The following is a 25659-nucleotide window of genomic DNA, read 5'->3' as shown; positions in this document are numbered from 1 at the left end:
GCATATAAAGTGAAGAACTGGATATGATAGTGAGAATTTCCCCTAATTCAAATAATCTTTAGCCTCTTTAACCCTTTAGTGGATTAGAGAGGAATAAGTATGTTTCTAAGAATAGAGAGAAAAGAGAAGAGCAAAACTAGACAATGCAACACTAGGCCACTTCATCTTGAGGTCCATAACCCCAGATGCTATCATCCTAAGCACTATACTACTATTTTTTTACTGTTATGCCCAATCTGGAGATGAGGAAATCAAGGCCTAGAAAGGCCAAATAACTTGCCCAATGTTGTATAGCCTATTGGTTCAAACTGAGGTCTCTTTGACTCTATAAACCACTATTCTCACATAGGTCTGTTTATCTATAAAAACTTTGCTATTTAATAACTATTTTCTACTGCCTTCTTACATTCCCACGATACCTAGACCTATGCTGTACATGAGTATGTTGCTGACTTCTTAACTGATTTAAAAAGAGAACAACAGTATTTACTAACCGTGTTAAATGAAACCTGGCTTTCTCTATGCCTACTCTGGGGTTCTCTTGGTGTGGCAGGAACTGTGAAATGCCTACCCAATAACCATTCTCCTCCTCTTCTCCCTTGACACCAGAACCCCATGAGCCTCTGGGGAGGCTCAGCCCTCCTCAGGCCTGTTAGGTAAAGGAAGTGGGGGGTGTAGGGGGTGAATGTGGCAGGGGGATATGATTGCTGAGTTAGATACAAAACTGGTTAATGCCCAACAAGGCCATAAACCATCATCACCAGGGATATCTGTTCTACTGGACAGAAATTATTTGCATCTCTGCTGGAAAAAAATATTCAAGTGTGCCTCTGCCTCCACAGAGTTAGGAAGTAGCCCAGATAATAGAAAGTTAAGTCCAGCACTGCAGTGGAAAAATATCCACTAATATCTTTTGTCTCTTCCATGTTTTTTGAAATTTTTCTAACATCAATGAGACATAAGGGAAGTCTGCTGGAATCTTGTAGGAAATACTTCCCTACTCTTATAAAAGACAAAAAAAGGGGGGAGTGACATGCCATATGTCCCTTTTACCTTTTCTGGAGTTTGGTTACTGTTGTGTGAAGGCGGGATACGTGGTCGTGTTACAGCCATTCTGGCAACCACAAGAGGACAAGTCTGACTACAAAAGCCAAACACACTGAGAATGGTGGAATAAAGAGAAAGAACTAGAACCCCAGAGAATACTGCTCAGCCACCCAAGTTAACCAGCTCTAGAACAACTCACTTTGGAGACTTCATGTTAGGCAAGGTAATAAATTTTCTCTACTGTTTAATCTGCTTCTGTTATTTGCAATTAAGAGCGTCTTAAGTTGATCACTTGGTTTCTATAGCTATTGATTCTAGGAAGTCAAAGAGACAACAGGTTTAGGATTTGCAATAGTGAGCTAAGGAGCCCACCAGAAGACTTGGTGCTGTAACTTTGGAGTAAGTAAAACATTCCAAAGAAACTCACCTGATGACACCTAGACTAGACAAGCAGAAGATGAATTACAAATAATAATACATTGATAGGCCTCTATAAATATATAAATTAGTAACTCATCAGTAGATACTTTAAGAATAAGGCATACAATATGTTAGAAAGCAGTTATGAGAAGTAATTAGCTGGCACTGTGGTAATGGAACAATAAATTCTATGCAACAAACCAGGTATCAAGCTATTTGCTAAATATCTATTGAAAAATTATAATTGGCCGTGCATGGTGGCTCATGCCTGTAATCCCAGCACTTTGGGAGGCCGAGGCAGGCAGATCACAAGGTCAGGAGTTCGAGATCAGCCTGGCCAGCACGGTGAAACCCCATCTCTACTAAAAATACAAAAATTAGACGGGCATGGTGGCGTATGCCTGTAATCCCAGCTACTTGGGAGGTTGAGGCAGGAGAATTGCTTGAACCTGGGAAGCAGAGGTTACAGTGAGCCGAGATCATGCCATTGCACTCCACCCTGAGCGACAGAGCAAGACTCCGTCTCAGGAGAAAAAAAAAATCGTAATGTATTGGCTTTGTGGTTACAGTAAGCCAAAATGAGCCAGCATAATTTTATCCTATGTTTGGCTAATATCCATTCCTTTGAAGTATATGAAAATGAAATCCAACAGATAATAAGGTAACAGGCAATAAAGTTTATATGAAATCTTTCTTCTAAAAAGCTCAACACAGTTCTCCATCTATTATCTCAAGTGCACCATACCATATCTGTTCAAGTGGTGGGTCCCTCTCATTTCTATGTTTCATGACACCCAAGTGATCTGGTTAAGATTTGCTGACAGTTTCTGGTTCAAATTCATGCTAAAAATCCCATCTCCATCTCCCCATCAGGTCATTCTTCCCCAGCATCCAGGGCCCATGCTAGGATGAAGAACAGTCTGTGGAGGTACAGAGGGCAGGCATTTCTCAGGCCTCCAGCCCAAGGTAGAACTGTGGAGAAGGTATGGACAATTCCTCTCACCTCCCCTCAAGCCCTAATATGAACAGTTTATGAAACCCTCCCTGGAGGTCTATCCTTCATCTAGCAGGTTCTCAGGGTGGATCACAAACTCTTCTTGCCAAAGGTGCTGGCACAGCCAATGGCTCCTTTGTGATGCACAACCCAGGCAACTCCTGTTACTGGTCTTTGCCATGTGGCCCCTGTCCTGGGCACTGAGGCACCTGCCTTTCTTCATCAGTCTCATGTCCCCTCACTAACACAATGAGTCCTCTACGTTGTAAGTCAGAAGCAGGGTCAGGTCTTCCTCAAACTATTGGCCACTGTCAGCATATCAGGAGTGTGCCTACACCTGGCTCAGGGGTGAGGTTACCTTGAAAAAGTGACTGCAGGATATCCTCAAGAAGTGAGGACCAGGAGAAAGCAGGAATCTCCAGTAACACCAAACACAACTTCTCTCTGCTTTTCCATCTTCAAATCTGGGGTAGGACACCTCCTTCCACAGTCATATTTACTGACTCAGATTTCCAAGTATGGCTCTTCCCTGGAAGCCTCACTACATTAAAAATGAGTTCTTAACACTACCTTTCAGGAAAAAACACAACAGGGAGGAGGTTCCAAGATGGCCGAATAGGAACAGTTCCAGTCTACAGCTCCCAGCATGAGCGACACAGAAGATGGGTGATTTCTGCATTTCCAACTGACATACCGGGTTCATCTCACTGGGGCTTGCTGGACAGTGGGTGCAGCCCACAGAGCGTGAGCTGAAGCAGGGCGGGGCATCACCTCACCTGGGAAGTGCAAGGGGTCAGGGAATTCCCTTTCCTAGTCAAGGGAAGCCGTGACAGATGGTACCTGGAAAGTTGGGACACTCCCACCCTAATACTGTGCTTTTCCAATGGTCTTAGCAAATGGCACACCAGGAGATTATATCCCATGCCTGGCTTGGAGGGTCCCGCACCCACGGAGCCTCTCTCACTGCTAGCACAGCAGTCTGAGATCGAACTGCAAGGGGGCAGTGAGGCTGGGGGAGGGGCGTCCACCATTATTGAGGCTTGAGTAGGTAAACAAAGTGGCCTGGAAGCTCAAACTGGGTGGAGCCCACCGGAGTTCAAGGAGGCCTGCCTGCCTCTGTAGACTCCACCACTGGGGGCAGGGCATAGCTGAACAAAAGGCAGCAGAAACTTCTGCAGACTTAAACGTCCCTGTCTGATAGCTTTAAAGAGAGCAGTGGTTCTCCCAGCACAGAGTTTGAGATCTGAGAACGGACAGACTGCCTCCTTAACTGGGCCCTGACCCCTGAGTAGCCTAACTGGGAGGCACATCCCAGTAGGGGCCAACAGACACCTCCTACAGCCAGGTGCCCCTCTGAGACCAAGCTTCCAGAGGAAGAATCAGGCAGCAACATTTGCCATTCTGCAATGTTTGCTGTTCTGCAGCCTCTGCTGGTGATACCCAGGCAAACAGGGTCTGCAATGGACCTCCAGCAAACTCCAGCAGACCTGCAGCTGAGGGTCCTGACTGTTAGAAGGAAAACTAACAGACAGAAAGGACATCCACACCAAAACCCCATCTGTACGTCACCATCATCAAAGACCAAAGGGAGATAAAACCACAAAGATGGGGAGAAACCAGAGAAGAAATGCTGAAAATTCTAAAAATCAGAGCACCTCTTCTCCTCCAAAGGAGCTCAGCTCCTCGCTAGCAACGGAACAAAGCTGGACGAAGAATGACTTTGACGAGTTGAGAGAAGAAGGGTTCAGCCGATAGGTAATAACAAACTTCCCCGAGCTAAAGGAGGATGTTCAAACCCATCTCAAAGAAGATAAAAACCTTGAAATAAGATTAGATGAATGGCTAACTAGAATAAACAGCGTAGAGAAGACCTTAAATGACCTGATGGAACTGAAAACCATGGCACAAGAACTATGTGACGCATGCATAAGCTTCAGTAGCTGACTTGATCAAGTGGACGAAAGGGTATCAGTAATTGAAGATCAGATGAATGAAATGAAGCGAGAAGAGAAGTTTAGAGAAAAAAGAGTAAAAAGGAACGAACAAAGACTCCAAGAAATATAGGAGTATGTGAAAAGACCAAATCTACATCTGATTAGTGTACCTGAAAGCGACAGGGAGAATAGAACCAACTTGGAAAACACTCTTCAGGATATTATCCAGAAGAACTTCCCCAATCTAGCAAGGCAGGCCAATATTCAAATTCGGGAAACACAGAGAATGCCACAAAGAAACTCCTCAAGACAAGCAACTCTAAGACACATAATTATCAGTTTCACCAAAGTTGAAATGAGGAAAAAATGTTAAGCGCAGCCAGAGTGGAAGGTCGGGTTACCCACAAAGGGAAACCCATCAGACTAACAGCGGATCTCTCAGCACAAACTCTACAAGCTAGAAGAGAGTGGGGGCCAACATTCAACATTCTTAAAGAAAAGAATTTTCAACCCGGAATTTCATATCCAGCCAAACTAAGCTTCATAAGTGAGGCAGAAATAAAATCCTTTACAGACAAGCAAATGCTGAGAGATTTTGTCACCACCAGGCCTACCTTACAAGACCTCCTGAAGGAAGCACTAAACATGGAAAGGAACAACCAGTACCAGCCACTGCAAAAACATGCCAAATTGTAAAGACCATCGATGCTAGGAAGAAGCTGCATCAACTAACGAGCAAAATAACCAGCTAACATCATAATGACAGGATCAAATTCACACATAACAATATTAACCATAAATGTAAATGGGCAAAATGCTCCAATTAAAAGACACAGACTGGCAAATTGGATAAAGAGTCAAGACCCATCAGTGTGCTGTATTCAGGAGATCCCTCTCACGTGTAGAGACACACATAGGCTCAAAATAAAGGGACGGAGGAAGATCTACCAAGCAATTGGAAAACAAAACAAAACATAAAAGCAGGGGTTGCAATCCTAGTCTCTGATAAAACAGACTTTAAACCAACAAAGATCAAAAGAGACAAAGAAGGCCATTACATAATGGAAAATGGATCAATGCAACAAGAAGAGCTAACTATCCTAAATATATATACACCCAATACAGGAGAACCCAGATTCATAAAGCAAGTTCTCAGAGACGTACAAAGAGACTTAGACTCCCACACAATAATAATGGGAAACTTTAACATCCCACTGTCAACATTAGGCAGAACAACGAGACAGAAAGTTAACAAGGATATCCAGGATTTGAACTCAGCTCAGCACCAAGCAGACCTAATAGACATCTACAGAACTCTCCACCCCAAATCAACGGAATATACATTCTTCTCAGCACCACATTGCACTTATTCCAAAATTGACCACATAGTTGGAAGTAAAGCACTCCTCAGCAAACGTAAAAGAACAGAAATTATAACAACTGTCTGTCAGACCACCGTGCAATCAAACTAGAACTCAGGATTAAGAAACTCACTCAAAACCGCTCAACTACACGGAAACTGAACAACCTGCTCTTGAATGACTACTGCGTACATAACAAAATGAAGGCAGAAATAAAGATATTCTTTGAAACCAATGAGAACAAAGACACAACATACCAGAATCTCTGGGACACATTTAAAGCGGTGAGTAGAGGGAAATTTATAGCACTAAATGCCCATGAGAGAAAGCAGGAAAGATCTAAAATTGGCACCCTAACATCACAATTAAAAGAACTAGAGAAGCAAGAGCAAACACATTCAAAGCTAGCAGAAGGCAGGAAATAACTAAGATCAGAGCAGAACTGAAGAAGACAGAGACACAAAAAACCCTTCAAAAAATCAATCAATCCAGGAGCTGGTTTTTGAAAAGATCAACAAAATTGATAGACAGCTAGCAAGACTAATAAAGAAGAAAAAAGAGAAGAATCAAATAGATGCAAAAAAAAATGATAAAGGGGATATCACCACCGATCCCACAGAAATACAAACTACCATCAGAGAATACTATAAACACCTCTACTCAAATAAACTAGAAAATCTAGAACAAACGGATAAATTCCTGGACACATACACCCTCCCAAGACTAAACCAGGAAGAAGTTGAATCCCTGAATAGACTAATAACAGGCTCTGAAATTGAGGCAATAATTAATAGCCTACCAACCAAAAAAAGTCCAGGACCAGATGGATTCACAGCCGAATTCTACCGGAGGTACAAACATGAATTGGTATCATTCCTTCTGAAACTATTCTAATTAACAGAAAAAGAGGGATCCTCCCTAACTCATTTATGAGGCCAGCAACATCCTGATACCAAAGCCTGCAGACACACAACAAAAAAAGAGAATTTTAGACCAATATCCCTGAGGAACATTGATGCAAAAATCCTCAATAAAATACTGGCAAACTGAATCCAACAGCACATCAAGAAGCTTATCCACCACGATCAAGTTGGCTTCATCCCTGGGATGCAAGGCTGGTTCAACATATGCAAATCAATAAACGTAATCCATCATATAAACAGAACCAAAGACAAAAACCTCATGATTATCTCAATAGATGCAGAAAAGGCCTTTGACAAACTTCAACAGCCCTTCATACCCAAAACTCTCAATAAACTAAGTATTGATGGAATGTATCTCAAAATAATAAGAGCTATTTAGGACAAACCCACAGCCAATATCATACTGAATGGGCAAAAACTGGAAGCATTCTGTTTGAAAACTGGCACAAGACAGGGATGCCCTCTCTCACCACTCCTATTCAACATAGTGTTGGAAGTTCTGGTCAGGGGAATCAGGCAGGAGAAAGAAATAAAGGGTATTCAATTAGGAAAAGAGGAAGTCAAATTGTCCCTGTTTGCAGATGACATAATCGTATACTTAGAAAACCCCATCGTCTCAGCCCAAAATCTACTTAAACTGATAAGCAACTTCAGCAAAATCTCAGGATACAAAATCAATGTGCAAAAATCACAAGCATTCCTGTACACCAATAACAGACAGAGAGCCAAATCATGAATGAATTCCCATTCACAATTGCTTCAAAGAGAATAAAATACCTAGGAATCCAACTTACAAGGGATGTGTATAGGACCTCTTCAAGTAGAACTACAAACCACTGCTCAATGAAATAAAAGAGGACACAAACAAATGGAAGAACATTCCATGCTCATGGGTAGGAAGAATCAATATCGTGAAAATGGCCATACTGCCCAAGGTAATTTATAGATTCAATGCCATCCCCATCAAGCTACCAATGACTTTCTTCACAGAATTGGGAAAAAAAACTAAAGTTCATATGGAACCAAAAAAGAGCCCACATTGCCAAGACAATCCTAAGCCAAAAGAACAAAGCTCAAGGCATCACACAACCTGACTTCAAACTATACTACAAGGCTACAGTAACCAAAACAGCATGGTACTGCCACCAAAACAGAGATATAGACCAATGGGACAGAACAGAGCCCTCAGAAATAATACCACACATCTACAACTATCTGATCTTTGACAAACCTGAGGAAAACAAGCAATGGGGAAAGGATTCCCTCTTTAATAAATGGTGCTGGGAAAACTGGCTAGCCATAAGTAGAAAGCTGAAACTGGGTCCCTTCCTTACACCTTATATTAAATTTATTCAAGATGGATTAAAGACTTACATGCTAGACCTAAAACCATAAAAACCCTAGAAGAAAACCTAGGCAATACCACTCAGGACATAGGCATGTGCAAGGACTTCATGACTAAAACACCAAAAGCAATGGCAACAAAAGCCAAAATTGGCAAATGGGATCTAATTAAACTAAAGAGCTTCTGCACAGCAAAAGAAACTACCATCAGAGTGAACAGGCAACCTACAGAATGGGAGAAAATTTTTGCAATCTACCCATCTGACAAAGGGCTAATATCCAGAATCTACAAAGAACTTAAACAAATTTACAAGAAAAAATCAAACAACCCCATCAAGAAGTGGGCAAAGGATATGAACAGACACTTCTCAAAAGAAGACATTTATGCAGCCAAAAGACACATGAAAAAATGCTCATCATCACTGGATCAGAGAAACGCAAATCAAAACCACAATGAGATACCATCTCACACCAAGTAGAATGGCAATTATTAAAAAGGAAACAACAGGTGCTGGAGAGGATGTGGAGAAATAGGAACACTTTTACACTGTTGGTGGGATTGTAAACTAGTTCAACCATTGTGGAAGACAGTGTGGCGATTCCTCAAGGATCTAGAACTAGAAATACCATTTGACCCAGCCATCCCATTACTGGGTATATACCCAAAGGATTACAAATCATGCTGCTATAAAGACACATGCACACGTATGTTTATTGTGGCACTATTCACAATAACAAAGACTTGGAACCAACCCAAATTTCCATCAGTGATAGACTGGATTAAGAAAATGTGGCACATATACACCATGGAATACTATGCAGCCATAAAGAAGGATGTGTTCATGTTCTTTGTAGGGACATGGAAGAAGCTGGAAACCATCATTCTGAGCAAACTATCAGAAGGACAGAAAACCAAACACTGCACGTTCTCACTCATAGGTGAGAACTGAACAATGAGAACACTTGGACACAAGGTGGGGAACATCACACACTGGAGCCTGTCATGGGGTGGGGGGAAGGCGAGGGATAGCATTAGGAGAGATACCTAATGTAAATGACGAGTTAATGGGTGCAGCACACCAACATGGCACATGTATACATATGTAACAAACCTGCACGTTGTGTACATGTATCCTAGAACTTAAAGTATAATAAAAAAGAAAGAAAGAAAGAAAACACTACCTTTCAGGGAACATTTTAGCCACTCTACCACAATACCTCGCCAAGCTGGCTGGGAAATCCATGGGCAGTGAGGTGATGAGGAAGCCGTCTTGGAGTAAGTGCCCAGCCCTGTTCTCTCCTCCACTTGGAAAGCACCAAAATCAGCAAGGCCTTGAGACCACCAGCAGGTGGGCTCTCTGCAGAGAGGCTGCTCTGTCCTTTATCTTAAGAAATTGACATAACTGAACTCCCCGCCCAGAACAGTAATGGGTTTCAGTGCAACATTCTCAAGATAGCTTCTAGTGAACTGTGAATTTTCTCAGCTTTTAACATCATTATTTATGTGTTTATGCCATATGTTATAGATTTAGAATAATGTATAAATAAACCAAATTAAAATAAGTACAGGAAGCTCCAAAGGAGTGAACAGATTCTTCACTTTTTCTGTAACTTCATTCTTCTTAGTGTTTCCAGGGTCTTCTTTATCTCCTCTACGGCTGCACTGTATTAGTCTGGGTTCTAATGATAAATGATTTATTATGAAGAATTGGCTCATGAATTAGGGAGGCTGAGAAGTCCCACAATCTGCTGTCTACAAGCTAGAGACCCAGGAAAGCCAATAGTGTAATTCAGTCCCTGTCCAAAGGACTGAGAACCAGGGGAGCCAATGGTGTAAATCCCAGTCTGAGGGTAGGAGATGAGATGTCTAGCTTAAGTAGTGAGGCAGGAACAAGGGGGCAAATTCCTCCTTCCTCTGTCTTTTGTTCCATTCAAGCCATCAAGGGATTGGATGATGCCTGCCCACACTGTGGAGGGCAATCTACTTTACTGAGTCCACAGATTCAAGTGCTAATCTCATCCAGAACCATCTTCAAAGACACACCTGTAAACAATGTGTAATTCTGGGCATCTACTGCCCAGTCAACTTGACACATAAAATCAACCATCATATATATAAACTAAAATTTTTGCAAGGCATTTGCAACAAACCTAACCTCTTCACATGTATTGTTTCCAGCGTAATCTTAACTCATATGTAAGCCAATTTATGTAATTTTCAAAATATACTTTAATATATACTGTAGATCATATAAGGAGAAAACTAGAATAATGCTTTGTAGACAAGCCTATATTTATCAGCTGTAATTTGAAAGATTTTAGTTTAAAGCTGAGTGAAACATTGTAGTAGACTTATTCTTGTTCCCAAGTATTCACGCTTCTTATTCCTTGCAGTGAGGGGTCCCTTTGGGAGGAAGAGGCATCTCCACCCCCTCTGACATTAAGAGTGGTCATGTGACTTCTCTGGTTAATGACATGTGAGCAGACTGGATGACTGTCATGTCTGAGCAAGGGGTTTCCACTCTCTTGCTTTTCCCTCCACCAGGAGTAAAGCCTGTCCTGGATAGGGCTGCTCCTTCAGTTTGGGTACTGGAACGAAGACATGTAGAGCAGACTTGCAGATGACCCATATCTGTCAATATGCAACATGAGCAGGAAATGATTGCTGCTGTAAGCCACGACACTGGAGTTTTGTTAATACAGCATGACTCCCTTCGGCAAGAACATGTTTTAGTGCTACGTTCTCAAAGTAGCTTTCAGTGAACTGTGAATAGTCTTGGCTTTTTAATTATTTATAAATGTTTATGCCATATGCTAAAAAAAATCATTCCTTTGGATTTAAAAAGTTTTAAAGTCAGACAATTAAGATAAATAAGTTTATTTTCTGAAGGAAACATGTTTTATACTAAATTAAATACTGAAAACCAACAGAAGTGAAACATAGATTATACATTTACAATCAGGAATAATATATATATAACTGCTCCATTTAAAAACCATTCTAAAATTGGATCAAGATGAAGACAACTTCCTCCCCCTCCTCACTCCAACTTCCTCCCCCTCCTCACTCCAAATTCCCAGAAATACAAGAAATTTTTCAAGAGGAAATTCACAATAGTGCTAGAAAACAATAGTTATATTTAAGCAAGATTGCTTTTTTTTTTTTTTTTGAGATGGAGTCTTGCACTGTCATCCAGGCTAGAATACGATGGTGCAATCTCGGCTCACTGCAACCTCCACCTCCCAGGTTCAAGCCATTCTCCTGCCTCAGCCTCCAAGTAGCTGGGAATACAGGTGCCTGCCACCATGCCTCGCTAATTTTTTGTATTTTCAGTAGAGATGGGGTTTCACTATGTCGGCCAGGCTAGTCTCAAACTCCTAACCTTGTGATCCATCCGCCTTGGCCTCCCAAAGTGCTGGGATTACAGACGTGAGCCACTGTGCCCGGCCTGCTTTTTTCTTTTTCCCCCCAAAATTCAGGAAAGAATGCAGGAAGAGAAACTCAAAACTTAAAACACTATTAGAAGAGTCCTGCCTCTGCATCCTTCTACCCACAGCAGCCACTAGTTCAACCATGCATTCTGCACAGCTTTTCTGGCTTCTCCTTCTCACTCTTCCCACTTATTGGCTTCTGATTTCTAAGATTACCTCCTAAAACTCTATTTGTACCCTAGTCTTTGTTTCAGGGCTCTGATATTGTAGGAACCCAAACAAAGTCAAGCCCTGATGGTTCCCTAAGATCCAGAGCCTCACTTCTAACTTCCTTCTCTCATTCTCATTCTCTCTCTCTCCTCCCTCTCCTTCTTCTCTCTCCATATTCTACCCAGCATATTCATAATTAAACTCATCACCATTGTTTCAAACCTGTCTTTCCAATTTCTCATTCATCCAGGCACAAAACCTCAGGTTCATCTTTGACCTTCTATCACATCTCAGATACACTTAATTGCAAGTCCAGTCATGTCAACTTACTGAGTTCATTCTCATCTTTCCTCATTCTACCCACCTCTGCCAGCTTGGTTTAGGTCTCACAATCTCATGCATGGATATTATAAAAGGTTCTTGACTGATAACCCAAGTTACCTTCTCTCCTTGATATAATTTATCATCTAACCTTCCTGAAGCAAGCTCTGGCAATATTATATAACTCCACTCAAAAAGCTCTTGTGGAGTTCAATGTCTATGCTCCAAAATAAAGCCCTCTTGACCTCAGCCTACCTTTGCAAACAACTTTATTCATTACTCCAACAGCCTTCCCAATAGAACTACTCATGATTCTCTCTAAAAGTTCCATGTTTTCCCACCTCTGTGGCTGTGCTCTGTTCCCTATATCTGGAAAGCTCTGACCCATTTTTCATCATACTTGAAACCTACCTTGGGTCAAGTGCTACTTCTTCCAAGAAGAAGCCTCCATTGATTCTCCAAATGAAAACATTATCTCTCTTCTGATCTCCTGTAACACTAAATTGTACTTTTCTTGGCCCTTTTATCACTTGTTTTAAACTAGAGTATAACTTACATTAAAATGCAAAAATCTTAAATTTGATGATTTTTTACATATATATCAACATCTGTACCACTCTTGTAATCCTCTATCCAGATTAAGATATAGAACATTTCTAACATCCCAGGTTTCTTTGTGCCCCTTCCAGGCAAAACCCCTTTGCAAGAGTAATCACTATTCTGACTTATCTTAGGTTAGTTTTGCCTATTTTTGAACTTCATATAAATGTAGTCATGCAGTATACACTCTTTTGCATCTGGCTTCTTTCATCCTACCTCTGATCTCTGAGATTCACCCAGGTCATGCTTATTATCAATTGTGTATTGTTTTTAAATTATAGAATAGTAATTTAAAAAGTCCATTATAGGGCCATACCACACTCATGTTAACCATTCCACTGTAGATGAATATTTTTTAATGTTTTCACTATTACAAAAAAGGCTTCTATGGACATTTCTGCATACCTTTTGTTGGACATCAGCACTCATTTCTACCCTTAGGAATAGAATTACTGGGTCATAGCTATTTGTATGTTTGGCTTAGAAAGTTTTGCAAACATTTCTCAAAAGTGTTTATATCAATGTATACCCTATTAACAATATAAAATAATTCCAGGTACTCCATATGTTTACCAACACTTGCTACTGTCATCGTTTTTAAAACCCCTTTTGATGTCTGTGCTCTCATTTCTATATTAAATTATAACAACAACATTACATAGAGCTTAACATTTTGCAAACTTTTAAACTGTCTAATATCTGAATGCATATTTTCTACCCTTTAATGTAAGCAAGGAGAGTCCTATTATTATCCTTACTTTATATTAGGTAGGTGCAAAAACAATTGTGGCTTTTGTCATTAAAAATAATGGCAAAAACCACAATTACTTTTGCACCAATCTAATAGATGAGGAAACAGGTTCAGAGAGGAGAGCTTGCTCTCATGACCAGCTTGCTCAAGGTCATGAATCTGGTGAATAGTGGAGACACTGAATTGTGCACATCCACCATGGTACATGGCCTATAGTTATAAGGGTACATGTTTTATGTCGGCTAGCTTACTAACAGCTCTTTGAGGTTGAGACTTATTTTTAATTTATCACTATCTAATGAAGGAATGAATGAACCGAAACATAAAATTGTGATTTCTCTGTACATAAATATTTTACAGTAATTGGTTATAATAACATAATGACTAAGAAGCACCATCACTTGTTACCTGAATCACAAAGGATTGTATTTCAGATCCACAGATTCACAAATATCCAAATATTTAGTCTCATTTAATGACTTTCTTTGAATATTAAAGGATTAAAAATTATAAGCCTCTGTTCAAAGGGTTATTTTAAACTCATTTATTTTAACTATTACTAAGCAGTCTTAAAGGTATCAAAAATATGTGGGTTCTTAAATCAACCAAATTCCAGTTTTGTATTTTGTGCATAGAATACCATAGTTAGCATCTTAATATGTGTTGTTTTTTAGTTGTTTTTCTTGCATATAACCTAACAATATGCTAAGAAATAAAGAAATAAAAGAAATACCAATATAAATGTATGTACACAGAAGTTTTACAGTCAGTAGCTTTGGGTAGCTTATTAAAAGATTATTTGATTCATTTAAGTCAAATAATCTTTTAATAAAAGATTTCTAAAGATAGTTTGACATCATCCAACAGATTGTTATGAGGTGTCAATAAATCAGTAGCTATCTGTATCAACAAGCATGTGTTTTAGAAGATACATGGCGAATTACAGAATAATCCGATTACTTTTTATGCTGTCAGAAAGTACAGATGACACATTTAAGCAATCTGACATCCATGGATAGTTAGACCTTGGTGTGCTTTATAAATTACCCCCTTTCGTTCAAGAAGAATGGTACCATGTGTTAACGCCCACTTCCAAGGTGAAAGCGACCACAGACACCTCAGAATATCCACTTCTTTTTTGTCTATGTATGTTCATCTTTTCAAACGTGTTCATATCATTTTATGGGTCTCTAAAATATTTAACTTCTAAAACTTCTTACTTTTGACCTATAAAAATTCATTAAAAGTTTTAAAATACATTTTTGAGGCAGAGATTGTAAATGTAAATCATAGATAATCAAAATAATTGACCTTCATTATCAGATACTTCATATCAAAACTGACTTTCTATCTGAATACTTATCCCTCTGAGGTGAAAGAATACATTCTGTCTTAATTACTGAGCTCTTTTGGGATGTGAACCTAGCTAAGTGTGCACTGACACATTCCAAGGCGACCACACAATTCATTTGTGGCATACTAAGGTACTTACAACTCAAGCCTGCTGTAAGATACAATAAATTCATAGGATGCCAAAGGTTTCTGAGAACTTCCTGTAATTCACAGGACATGATCAGACATAATGAAATGTGTTTAATACAAATTTCTGTCTTATATTCAAGGCCAACTTGAGTTTTAGAACAGCAACAAAAAGCTATGCAAGTAAATCCTCTAGATATAATCATTCAACAGTTTTCTCAAGGAAAAACATATTATAGATGTTTAATTTTAGCCATATACCTTTTGAACTTGTTTTCTTTCAATTATAGAAAAAAAATTCACTTTTCAAGTTCAAACATGACTGTTAAAAATATATCATGCTCCCAGTAGCAAATGAACATACCTCTCATGCATGTAGTCAACTCCCAGCAGCAGCTGGATAAACCATTCTATTATTTGATTTTCTGGAAAGATTTTTCCAGCTTGTTTATATTCCTGAATTTTATCGTCCAGATCTCGGCCCTGAAATGAAGAGCATAATCTTTCGCATTTTTTCAGCTTATATGTTAAAATCAAGTTCACTTAACAACAGTTAATACATAGCAGTCACTGTTTATAAGAAAGTGCCATTCTGTAATTATCACTGACAAAGATTCTCTCTTTAATCAAAGTCTATCCAGGTTCCTTTGAGCACTCTTCTCAGCTCGGCCTCAACATTAACCTATAAAGACGTTAACAAACACGAATCTATTAATAGTTTCTAAAAGCCCAAGGCCACAACCCTAGAATGGTCCTACCCTCCTACCCCTTAAAGTTCCTACCTGAGAAAACTCAAGGTAGACAGAAGAATTGACAGTTTCTTCCAGCCAATGCCTGAAGATAGGGCTCTTGTCTCCCAATCTCTAAGGAAGGTTAGGAGTCTAACTTTGATGAGCACCAGATAACAAACCCATATGAGTTTACAGGGACCAACCTCCACTTCCTGATTTTTGTAATTTTTCACTTCCTTGACTCTGCTCAGGCCCCTGCTGTTCCTCTTCCCTACTCCCTTATTCTCCCTGAATACCCAGTCACTCTGCACAAATTAGAATGGAGCTTAGCTCTTTCCTCTAGTATCAGTAGTTACTTCATAAAATCTGTTTTAAATGCTTTAATGATATCACTCCAGGAAAAAACCCTTATAAGGAGAAAAGTTATCACACAAACCTTCAATCTAAATTATTTTTTATTATATTACCTATATATGCACCCACATAAAACTAGCAATAACTTTTCTTACACTTAGAGTTGTATATAATTATAGAATCTTAACATATATAAAACTCAAAAAGGTCGGCCAATAAAATTCAAATCAGTGATATGAATTTAATATAAAGTGATGATTTTTGGTGAAACTAAATTGGTACTTATATTGTGCATATAGCTGCTGTAGTATAGCTTCTTTTGAGTTCAGCATGCCCAGGGTACCATGTGCATTGGGATGACTGAATTCTCCTTTCCTCTATGTAGCTATAGCAAAACCCTAAGGAATATAATAACTGTGGATCTATGTGGGGATCCAAGCACATCGTTTAAGCATTTAGTTAAGCTCTATCCTATCACTCACTGGCAATAAGTAAAATAATAATACTTATTATTAAGGCCAAAAACTAACTATGATCAAAAATGACAAACATCTAAAATAGCCTGGCAGTGTCTGATATAATGCCCTTTCTGAATATGGTTGTACTGATGTATTTCAATTGCTATAAAAATAAAAATGTCAAATGCTAAATTTTCTTAGAGAACCCTTAGACCTGATCCATTTTACTGTAAAACACCGAAAACTTAGAGATAATTTGAGAAATGTTCCTCTAAAGAAAAGGATGGATTCAATGTTAACTGTGTTTGGTCTTTGCAGGATGCAAAACACAGGCCCCATAAAGAGTGGGAGAGGTCCTTATCATGTTCATGGGGAGCAAAAGTGGAAAAAATAAGCTAGTCATAGACTACTCATGACAGAGTTGTTGTTAAGATGCAAAGGAAGAACATTTATAGGCAATGAGACAATCCAAAAGAAATTACTTCTAATGAAACAATATGAGGTCAACTGATTCACTTCTAATGCATTTTTTATTTCCTTACAGTGCAATGTGCAAATATTTGCTTAGCATTTTCTCTCCTACACAGGGCCGTAACAAATCAAAAGTATAGCAAATATTCACTAGCAGCCTAGCTCAAGTACGGTTTCCTGATAGTTTTTCTGGGCCAAGGAGAGTGTTCCAAAGCTTGGTGGAATTCAAAAATATGGCGAATTGAATACTTAACTCCTTGTCTAAAAGACTATCATTTCTTTCTCATTCTTCAAACCTGCCTTTATTTCTTCTCTCTTTTTACTCCTTGAGTTTATCAGAATTCTGTTGAGCCATATAAGCTGTACTCTCATGTTTCTGTAAGTTGCAAAGAACATTTCTGACAATAGATCATTATAACATCCTGTGTTGCAGACATGAAAGTCCTTCAGATGAAAGGTGACCTGTAAACATACAGTTGACCCTTGAATAACATGGGTTTGAACTGCGTAGGTCTGCTTAATATATCAGTTTACAAGCTTATAATATCAGCTTCTAAACTGATATTTTTTCAACCAAACACATATTGGAAATACAATATTTGCAGGAATGGAAATCTGCATATATGAAGGGCTTTTGTATATACGAAGTTTCTGCAGGGCCAACTGCAGGACTTGAGTATGCGAGGATTCTGGTATATCTCATTTAGTTTCTCTGAACACGATAAAACATCTCCAGTGGCAGAAAGACTATTGCCTACATGTTGCCATCTTCTTCCTGAATACCTTCAGAGGAGGAGTGAAAGGAGAGAGAAGAGGATGAAGACAATGATAAAGAAAAAGGAAAAGAAAAATTTGCCTTAAAGAAATATCAGTGAAGCTACCTGATAGCTTCTTTTTTTTTATTTTATTATTATTATACTTTAAGTTTTAGGGTACATGTGCACGACGTATGTCAACCCAATGTATCGCTTTAAAAACACCAAAAATAAGCACAATTTTCTCCACGTACAAAAATTATGGTCCCAGAACCTGTGCATTTTTAAAAAATGTGTTAACCTTACTAAGGACAAGCTAGAATTACAGTGGCCACAGTGAAGTTTTAACCCAGATAAAATTGGTCACTTGTGAGGCACATTAGAGAAGAAAGGATCCAACATACCACAAAAGCAATGGGACACACTCTTTAATGGATACACAGAAGTATTAAATATCTAAGATATGAAATGAATCAAAGATTTCCTCTTTAAAAGATTCCTTAGAGAAGGCCAATGGAAAAAATCTTAAGTCTTTTCTACAAATATCAGTCAAAAGCTTTAGCCATCTGGGTGGGTAATCTTGTTCCCTGGGCCAGAAAAAAATTCACTTCCAGATTAGTGAGCTTTGTGTTATTGTACTTGGCACCTGGCTAAAATTTTTAAATGAATACTACAAGATCTGTTTTTATGTTTATATTCATGTATGTCAGTATGTATGTTATGAATGTGTAATATATTTCTTTTTCTTTATGGTATTGCCAAAATTAAGTTGTAAAAGAGAACTATTTAATTGGCTTAAAGAAAAATAAGTGCTTATATAAAATAGGTATTCCTTAAACCCTTAGAAACAAACCTAAAATATTTTTCAAGTTGACATAATCTTGGATAATCTTGGGTAAATAGTAGCTAATAAAAACATATTGGCTTGATTAATGCAGGCATACCTTCAGAGTTGTCAGCATTTAGTATAATACAGATGCATAACTCTTCTCCCCTAGGTTTATTTAGTAAAATAAGTTCATGTTATCTCTATGTGACATAGCTTGTCAGCAAGAAAAATAACTTAAGGTGATGGCTAGCTATTTAATGTCTCATCTTTATGAGCATTTCAAGCATAATTGTTAAAAGCAAGAGTTAAATAGAGGTAAGATAGAATTCCCATGTGAAAAATGTCATTTCTATACCAGAAACTTTTAACATTCTTACGAAGGATGGGGAAAAAAAAAAAGCCCTAACAGGATAGAAATAAAAATTTGTTTCCTCTACAGTTTCTTACTACAGAGAGACTAAAGACAGTTGGGACTGTTAATAAATGTTCTGTGCCACATTGAAAAAAATGTATTATAAAAAAGTACATGCTCCTAGAATTATAATTCACAGGTTTTCCAATCTATAGACTGCTGGCATGATATTCACACTTGCTTGCTTCCTAGTGTTCACTAGAAATTAAAGTCATAAAGGGCTAAGAATTCTAATTAAAATATGTAACTAAAATTACTAGAAATCATAAGGAAAACAACTTTATATGCAAGTATACAATATAGGTAAGATGTGCTTTTGGTAAGGAAAAGCATAAGTTATGAGGATGTGTATTGTTCTGTTAAAACAAAAAGAGAATAATTTTTGTTCTAGAGTAGAATGATTGATCCAAAATGAGAAAGAACTATTTGGGGAAAAAAACTGACTGGATATTAGAAAGTGATATGGTTTAGCTGTGTCCCCACCCAAAATCTCATCTTGAACTGTAATCCCCATAATCTCCACAGGTCAAGGGCGGGACCAGGTGGAGATAATCAAATCATGGGGGTGGTTTCCCCCATGCTGTTCTCATGTCAATGAGTGAGTCTCAGAAGATCTGATGGTTTTATAAGCATCTAGCATTTCCCCTGCTTGCACTCACTCCATCCTGCTGCCCTGTGAAGAAGTGCCTGCTTCTCCTTTGCCTTCCAACATGATTATAAGTTTCCTGGGGCTTCCCCAGACATGTGGAACTGTGAGTCAATTAAACCTCTTTCCTTTATAAATTACCCAGTCTTGGCTATTTCTTCATTGAGAATGGACTAATACAAAAAGTCTGTAGAAGGGAAACCTTGGGAAAGAAATTTTATACGTGATTAAGCTAGCTAAGATTAGACGTGCTATTTATAAATTTTTCTAAAAATTAAGCATTAATATCAAAAACACTATGAAGGGAAATTAGAATTTCATCCTTTATGTTAAAACAACTTTTTCTTGAGGTACTGGTCTACTTTTAACAGGAAATTGTGAAAAGGTTTTTTGTTTGTTTGTTTTGTTTTTACCTTTTAGGTAATTGGCTAAGGAAATATTCTGCATTTTGTCAAGATAATTAAGAAAGTTAAAGAAATGCCATGATGGCTGACTTGCCAAGATGACTGACTAGAAGCAGTTAGTGCATGCTGCTCTCATGGAGAAGAGGCAGAGCTGCAAGTAAACACTAGATCTTCAAGTGGATCATACAGGAGGCCATGTTTTGATTCATCAAAGAAGCAACAGCGACCCACAGAAAGCAAAGAAGAGCAAGGTAGGACAGCTGCCCACCCAGGATTGGTGCAGAGCCAGAGGAGGCTCCCAACTGCAAGGAAAGGATGAGTGAGAGTCCCCAAGGACCATATGTCTGCATGAGCTTTGTAATCTTGGGCACAGGAGAGGCCCCCGGCTCCCCTGGGCTTCCAGATCGACACAGAGAGCTTGTGGAGTCTGCAGAGCTACCACTGAAGCCCACATTGAGCTCCATGAGCCTTGGATCTCCGAGCATGTTGGTGCCAGCTGCCATAGCCCTACAAACAAAGGAGCTCAGGCTCTCTCGTGCACCTCTAGGATAGGTACCACATGCACGGTGCTGAGGAGAGGATGAACTGCAGACTGTACCTCATCAGGCAAGGTCCAATCACAGCCACCCCACCCCAACCTGAACATTCCAGCTGGTCATCGCTCTTCTTTCCTCTGGGATGGAGCTCCCAGAGGCAACTGACAAGCCTGCTGCAATTGCCACTGCTACAGCCCCTGCCCCTGCTGTCCTCAGGCTGGGGAGAGAGTAAAGAATCTAAGAACTGTCATTGGCCTCCAGAATGCCACAGCTGCCATACAGTAAGGCGGCCAGACTGTTTTCCATGCAGCTCTCTGAACTTGCTGCTCCTGATTGGGCAGGGCCTTCCAGCTTAGGCCCCCAGAGCAGCTGTGCCACTCCCACCTGATCAGTTAGTGGTGGTTCTGCATTTCTCTGGGGTGGAGCTTCCAGAGACAACTGACAGGCCCTCTGTCACTGCCACCACCATAGTACCCACCCATCACCCCCAACACCCAGGCTAGAAAGGGAACAAACAGCCTGATTGTTGTTGCAGGCCTATAGCACACCACAGCCAACCTATGGAGAAGAGGCCAAACTATCTTCTTTTGTCTTCCCTAGGCAGAGCCCCCACCCCACCTACTCCCAAGCTTGGGCCCACAGCAGAGCTGCCCCATCCCTAGCTGATCACTCAAATTAACCATGGCTATGCATTTCTTTGGGGTGGCACCCCCTGAGGTAACTGGCAGGCTGTATGCCATTGCTGCCACTGCAGCCCCACCTCTGCTGCCCCCAAGGTGGGGAAGGAACAAAAACCCTGATCTCTCCCCAGGGCTGCAGTGCATAGCCTAGGAGTACTAAGGCACTCGAGTGGGAATGGAGCCCACATTCTCAGAGCACTAAGAGGGTTGAGTCACGTGGGTTCATGGGCCGCAGCAGGAATAGGCATGCCTTTCTCCACAGAGCCAGACTGAAAAGGTATGGTCTATCTCCCTACTTCAGCCTCTGACTGAGGGAACCCTGCAGCCCAAACATCTAACAAAAGAAATGCAGGTACAGTGCCAGTGATTGGAAGGAGTTCCCCCAAGGCCCAGGAGTAAATGCAGTGAAGGGGTCACCTCTCTTGCCACTGCACCACAGAGCAAGCTTGCAAGTGGCAGGAAATACAAAGGAGCCATGCAGCAGAGTAAGAGCCTCTACCAGCAAATACGCTTAAGCTTCATCTACTGGATTGCAGCCCAAACTACAACAACAAAAATACTTTGCTAATATAACCCCCTATAAGACCAAGGGTAAGAATTCAGCCACAAATAAAGAACCTGCATAGAGCATTGGCCCTCTGAAAACATCCAGAAACGAAGCCAACTAACTATACTCAATTTACACCACAATTAAAGGAACGCCAACCTTCTCAGATGAGAAAGAACCAACTCAAGAGTTCTGGCAATGCAAAAAGCCAGAGTGTACCCTTACCTCCAAACAAGTCCACTAGCTCCCCAGCAATGGTTTTTAACCAATCAAAAGTGACTGAAATGACAGACATAGAATGTGGACTCTGGATGACAAGGAATCTCATGGAGATTCAGGAGAGAGTTGAAACCCAACCCAAGGATTCCAAGGAATTAGTAAAATGATCTAAGAGCTGAAAGATGAAATAGCCATTTAAAAAAGAACCAAATTGAGCTTCTAGAGCTGAAAAATTGACTACAAGAATTTCATAATATAATCAAAAGTATTAACAGAAGGATCAAAGCTGAGAAAAGAATCTCAGAGCTCAAAGACCAGTTCTTCGAATCAACTCAGTTGGACAAAAATAAAGAAAAATAATTTTTAAAAATGAATAAAACTTCTGATAAATATAGGATTATATAAAGAGACCAAATCTATGACTCAATGGTATTCCTGAGAGAGAGAGAATAAACAACTCAGATAATATATTTGAGGATATAGTCCATGAAAATTTCCCTAATGTTGCTAGAGAGGATGACATGCAAAACGAATAAATACAGAGAACCTTGGTTAGACACCATATAAGTCAACCATCCCCAAGGCACATAGTCATCAGATTCACCAAGGTCAAGGTAAAAGAAAAAATCTTAAAGGAAGAGAGAAAAGTCAATTCATGCACAGAGGGAAACCCATCAGGCTAGCAGCAAACCTCTCAGCAGAAACCTTACAAGCCAGAAGAGATTGGGGTACTATTTTCAGCACTCTTAAATAAAAGAAATTTCAACCAAGAATTTCATATCTCATCAAACAAAGATTCATAAATGAAGGAGAAATAAAACCCTTCTCAGAAAAGCAGATGCTGAGGGAATTCATTTTAACTAGACCAGCCTCACGAGTGGTCCTTAAGGGAGTGCTAAACATGGAATTGAAAGAATGGCACCTGCTACCACAAAAACACACATAGGCACATAGCCCACAGGCACTGCAAAGCAATCTTAACTCTACATAACAACCGGCTAACAACATGATGACAGGATCAATATCTCACATATTAATAATAACCCTGAATGTAAATGAGCTAAACATCCCACATAAAAGCAAAAGAGTGGCAAGCTAACACCCATCTAACATGTAATGGTACACACGGGCTCAAAGTAAAGGGATGGAGAAAGATTCACTATCCAAACAAAAAAACAAAAAAGAGCAGGAGTCACTATTCCCATATAAAATATCCCAGATTTTAAACCAACAAAAATTAAGGAGAACACAGAAGGACATTACATAATGGTAAAGGTTTAATTGAACAAGAAGGCTTAACTATACCAAACATATATGCACCCAGTACTATAGTAGCCAGATTCATAAAACAAGTTCTTCTTGGCCTATGAAAAGACTTAGACAAACACATAGTAATACAGTGAGGCTTCAGTACCCCACTGATAGCATTAGACATACCATCAAGGCAGAAAACTAACAAAGAAACTATGGACTTAACACTTCACCAACTGGACATAATAAACATTTATAGAACACTCCATCCAACAACCACAGAATATATATGCTTCTCTTCTCCACATGAACATATTCTAAGATCGAAAACATGCTTGGTCATAAAGCAAGTCTCAATAAATTCAAAAACTTGAAATCATACCAAGCATACTCTCAGACCACAGTGCATAAAAATATAAATCAATATCAAGAAGACCTCTCAAAACTACACAGTTACATGGAAATTAAACAACTTGCTCCTGAATAACTTCTGGGTTAACAACAAAATTAAGGCAGAAATCAAACAATTCTTTGAAATTAATGAAAATAGAGACACAACATACCAAAATCTCCAGGGTGTAGCTCAACATGTTAAGAGGAAAGTTTATAGTACTAAATACCTTCATCAAGAAGTTAGAAAGAGCTCAAATTAACTATTTAACTTTGGACCTAAAGGAACTAGGAAAAAAGAACAAACCAACCCTAAAGCTAGCAGAAGAAAAAAAATAACTGAAATTAGAGAAGAACTGAATGAAACTCAGATGCAAAAATCTATACAAAAGGTCAGTGACACCAAGAGTTGGTTCTTATAAAAAATAAACAAGATTGGTAGACCTCTAGCTAGATTAACAACAAAAAAGAGATCCAAATAAGCATAATCAGAAATGACAAAGATGATATTACAATCAATCCCATAGAAATACAAAAGATCCTCAGAGAATACTACGACCAACTTACACACACAAAATAGAAAATCTAGAGGAAACACATAAATTCCTGGAAACACACAATCTCCCAAGACTGAATCAGGAAGAGATTAAAACTCTGAATAGACCAATACTGAGCTCTGCAATAATAATAATAATAAAACCTACCAACCAAAAAAAGTCCTGCACCAGATGGATTCACAGCTGAATTCTACCAGTTGTACAAAAAAAACTAGTACCAATCCTACTAAAACTATTCCAAAAAATCGAGGAGGAGGGGCTCCTCCCTAATTCACTCTATGAAGCCAGCAACTGCCTAATACCAAAATCTGGCAAAGATGCAACGAAAAAGGAGAACTTCAGGCCAATATCCATGATGAACATTGATGCAAAAATCCTCAATAAAACATAGCAAACTGAATCCAGTAGCACAGCAAAAAGTTAATATGCCAAAATCAAGTAGGCTTAATTAATTTATTTATTTAGAGATAGAGTCTTGCAGTGTCACTGGCGCTGGAGTGCAATGCCATGATCTCAGCTCATTGCAACCTTGGCCTCCCAGGTTCACACGATTATCCTGCCTCAGCCTCCTGAGTAGCCACCAGCTAATTTTTTATATTTTTAGTAGAGACGGGATTTCACCATGTTGGCCAGACTAGCTGCAACTCCTGACCTCGTGATCTGCCCACCTCAGCCTCCCAAAGTGCTGGGATTACAGGCATGAGCCATCATGCCTGGCCCAAGTAGGCCTTATTTTTGGGATGCAAGGTTGGCTTAACATACACAAATCAATAAATGTGATTCACCCACCACATAAACAAAATTAAAAGCAAAAACCATATGATCATCTTAATAAATGCAGAAAAAGCTTTTAAGAAAATCCAACATCCATGATAAAAACCCTCAACAGACCAGGCATTAAAGGAACATACCTCAAAATAATAAGAGCCATCTATGAAGAATTCTCAGCCAACATCATACTGAATGGCAAAAACTGGAACCATTCTCTTTGAGAACTGGAACAAGATGAGGGTGCCCACTCTTATCACTCCCATTCAACATACTACTGGAAGTCCTAGCCAGAGCAACTGGGCAAGAGAAAGAAATAAAAGGCATCCAAAACGAAGTCAGCTATCTCTCTTTGCTGACAGTATGATTCTATTCCTAAAACACCCTAAAGACTCCACCAAAAGACTATTAGAACTGATAAACAATTTTAGTAAGGTTTCAGGATACAAAATCAATGTACAAAAATCAATAGCATTTCTATAAACCAATAATGTCCAGGCTGAGAGTCAAATCAAGAACACAATCCCATTTAAAATAGCCACAAAGAAAATGAAATGCCCAGGAATACAGCTAACCATAGAGGTGAAAGATCTCTACAAGGAGAAATATAAAACATTGCTGAAAGAAATCAGTGATGACACTAATAAATGGAAAAAACATTCCATACTTATGGATTGGAAGAATCAATACTGTTAAAATAGCCATACTGCCCTAAGCAATCTACAGATTCAACACTATTCCTATCAAACTACCAACATCATTCTTCACAGAATTAGAAAAAACTACTCTAACATTCATATGGAACCAAAAAAGAGCCTGAATAGCCAAAGCAATC

General features: G+C 39.2%; 1 protein-coding gene across 50 annotated transcripts in view; it reads right to left on the bottom strand.

Moving 5' to 3' along the window:
• The window catches only part of NEK11 (NIMA related kinase 11), a 323630-nt gene that overhangs the window by 224771 nt on the left and 73200 nt on the right, over positions 1 to 25659 (bottom strand). For all 50 annotated transcript variants that reach the window (XM_063807178.1, XM_063807173.1, XM_063807184.1 and 47 more), the window contains one exon: positions 15181 to 15299. In XM_063807178.1, coding sequence (XP_063663248.1) covers positions 15181 to 15299 — 119 coding nt within the window. The remainder of the gene's footprint in view (positions 1 to 15180; positions 15300 to 25659) is intronic.

Source organism: Pan troglodytes, chromosome 2, assembly GCF_028858775.2.
Source record: "Pan troglodytes isolate AG18354 chromosome 2, NHGRI_mPanTro3-v2.0_pri, whole genome shotgun sequence".
NCBI lineage: Eukaryota > Metazoa > Chordata > Mammalia > Primates > Hominidae > Pan > Pan troglodytes.
Note: the sequence above shows the minus strand (reverse complement) of the source record. Positions and strands in the feature narration are given on the sequence as shown.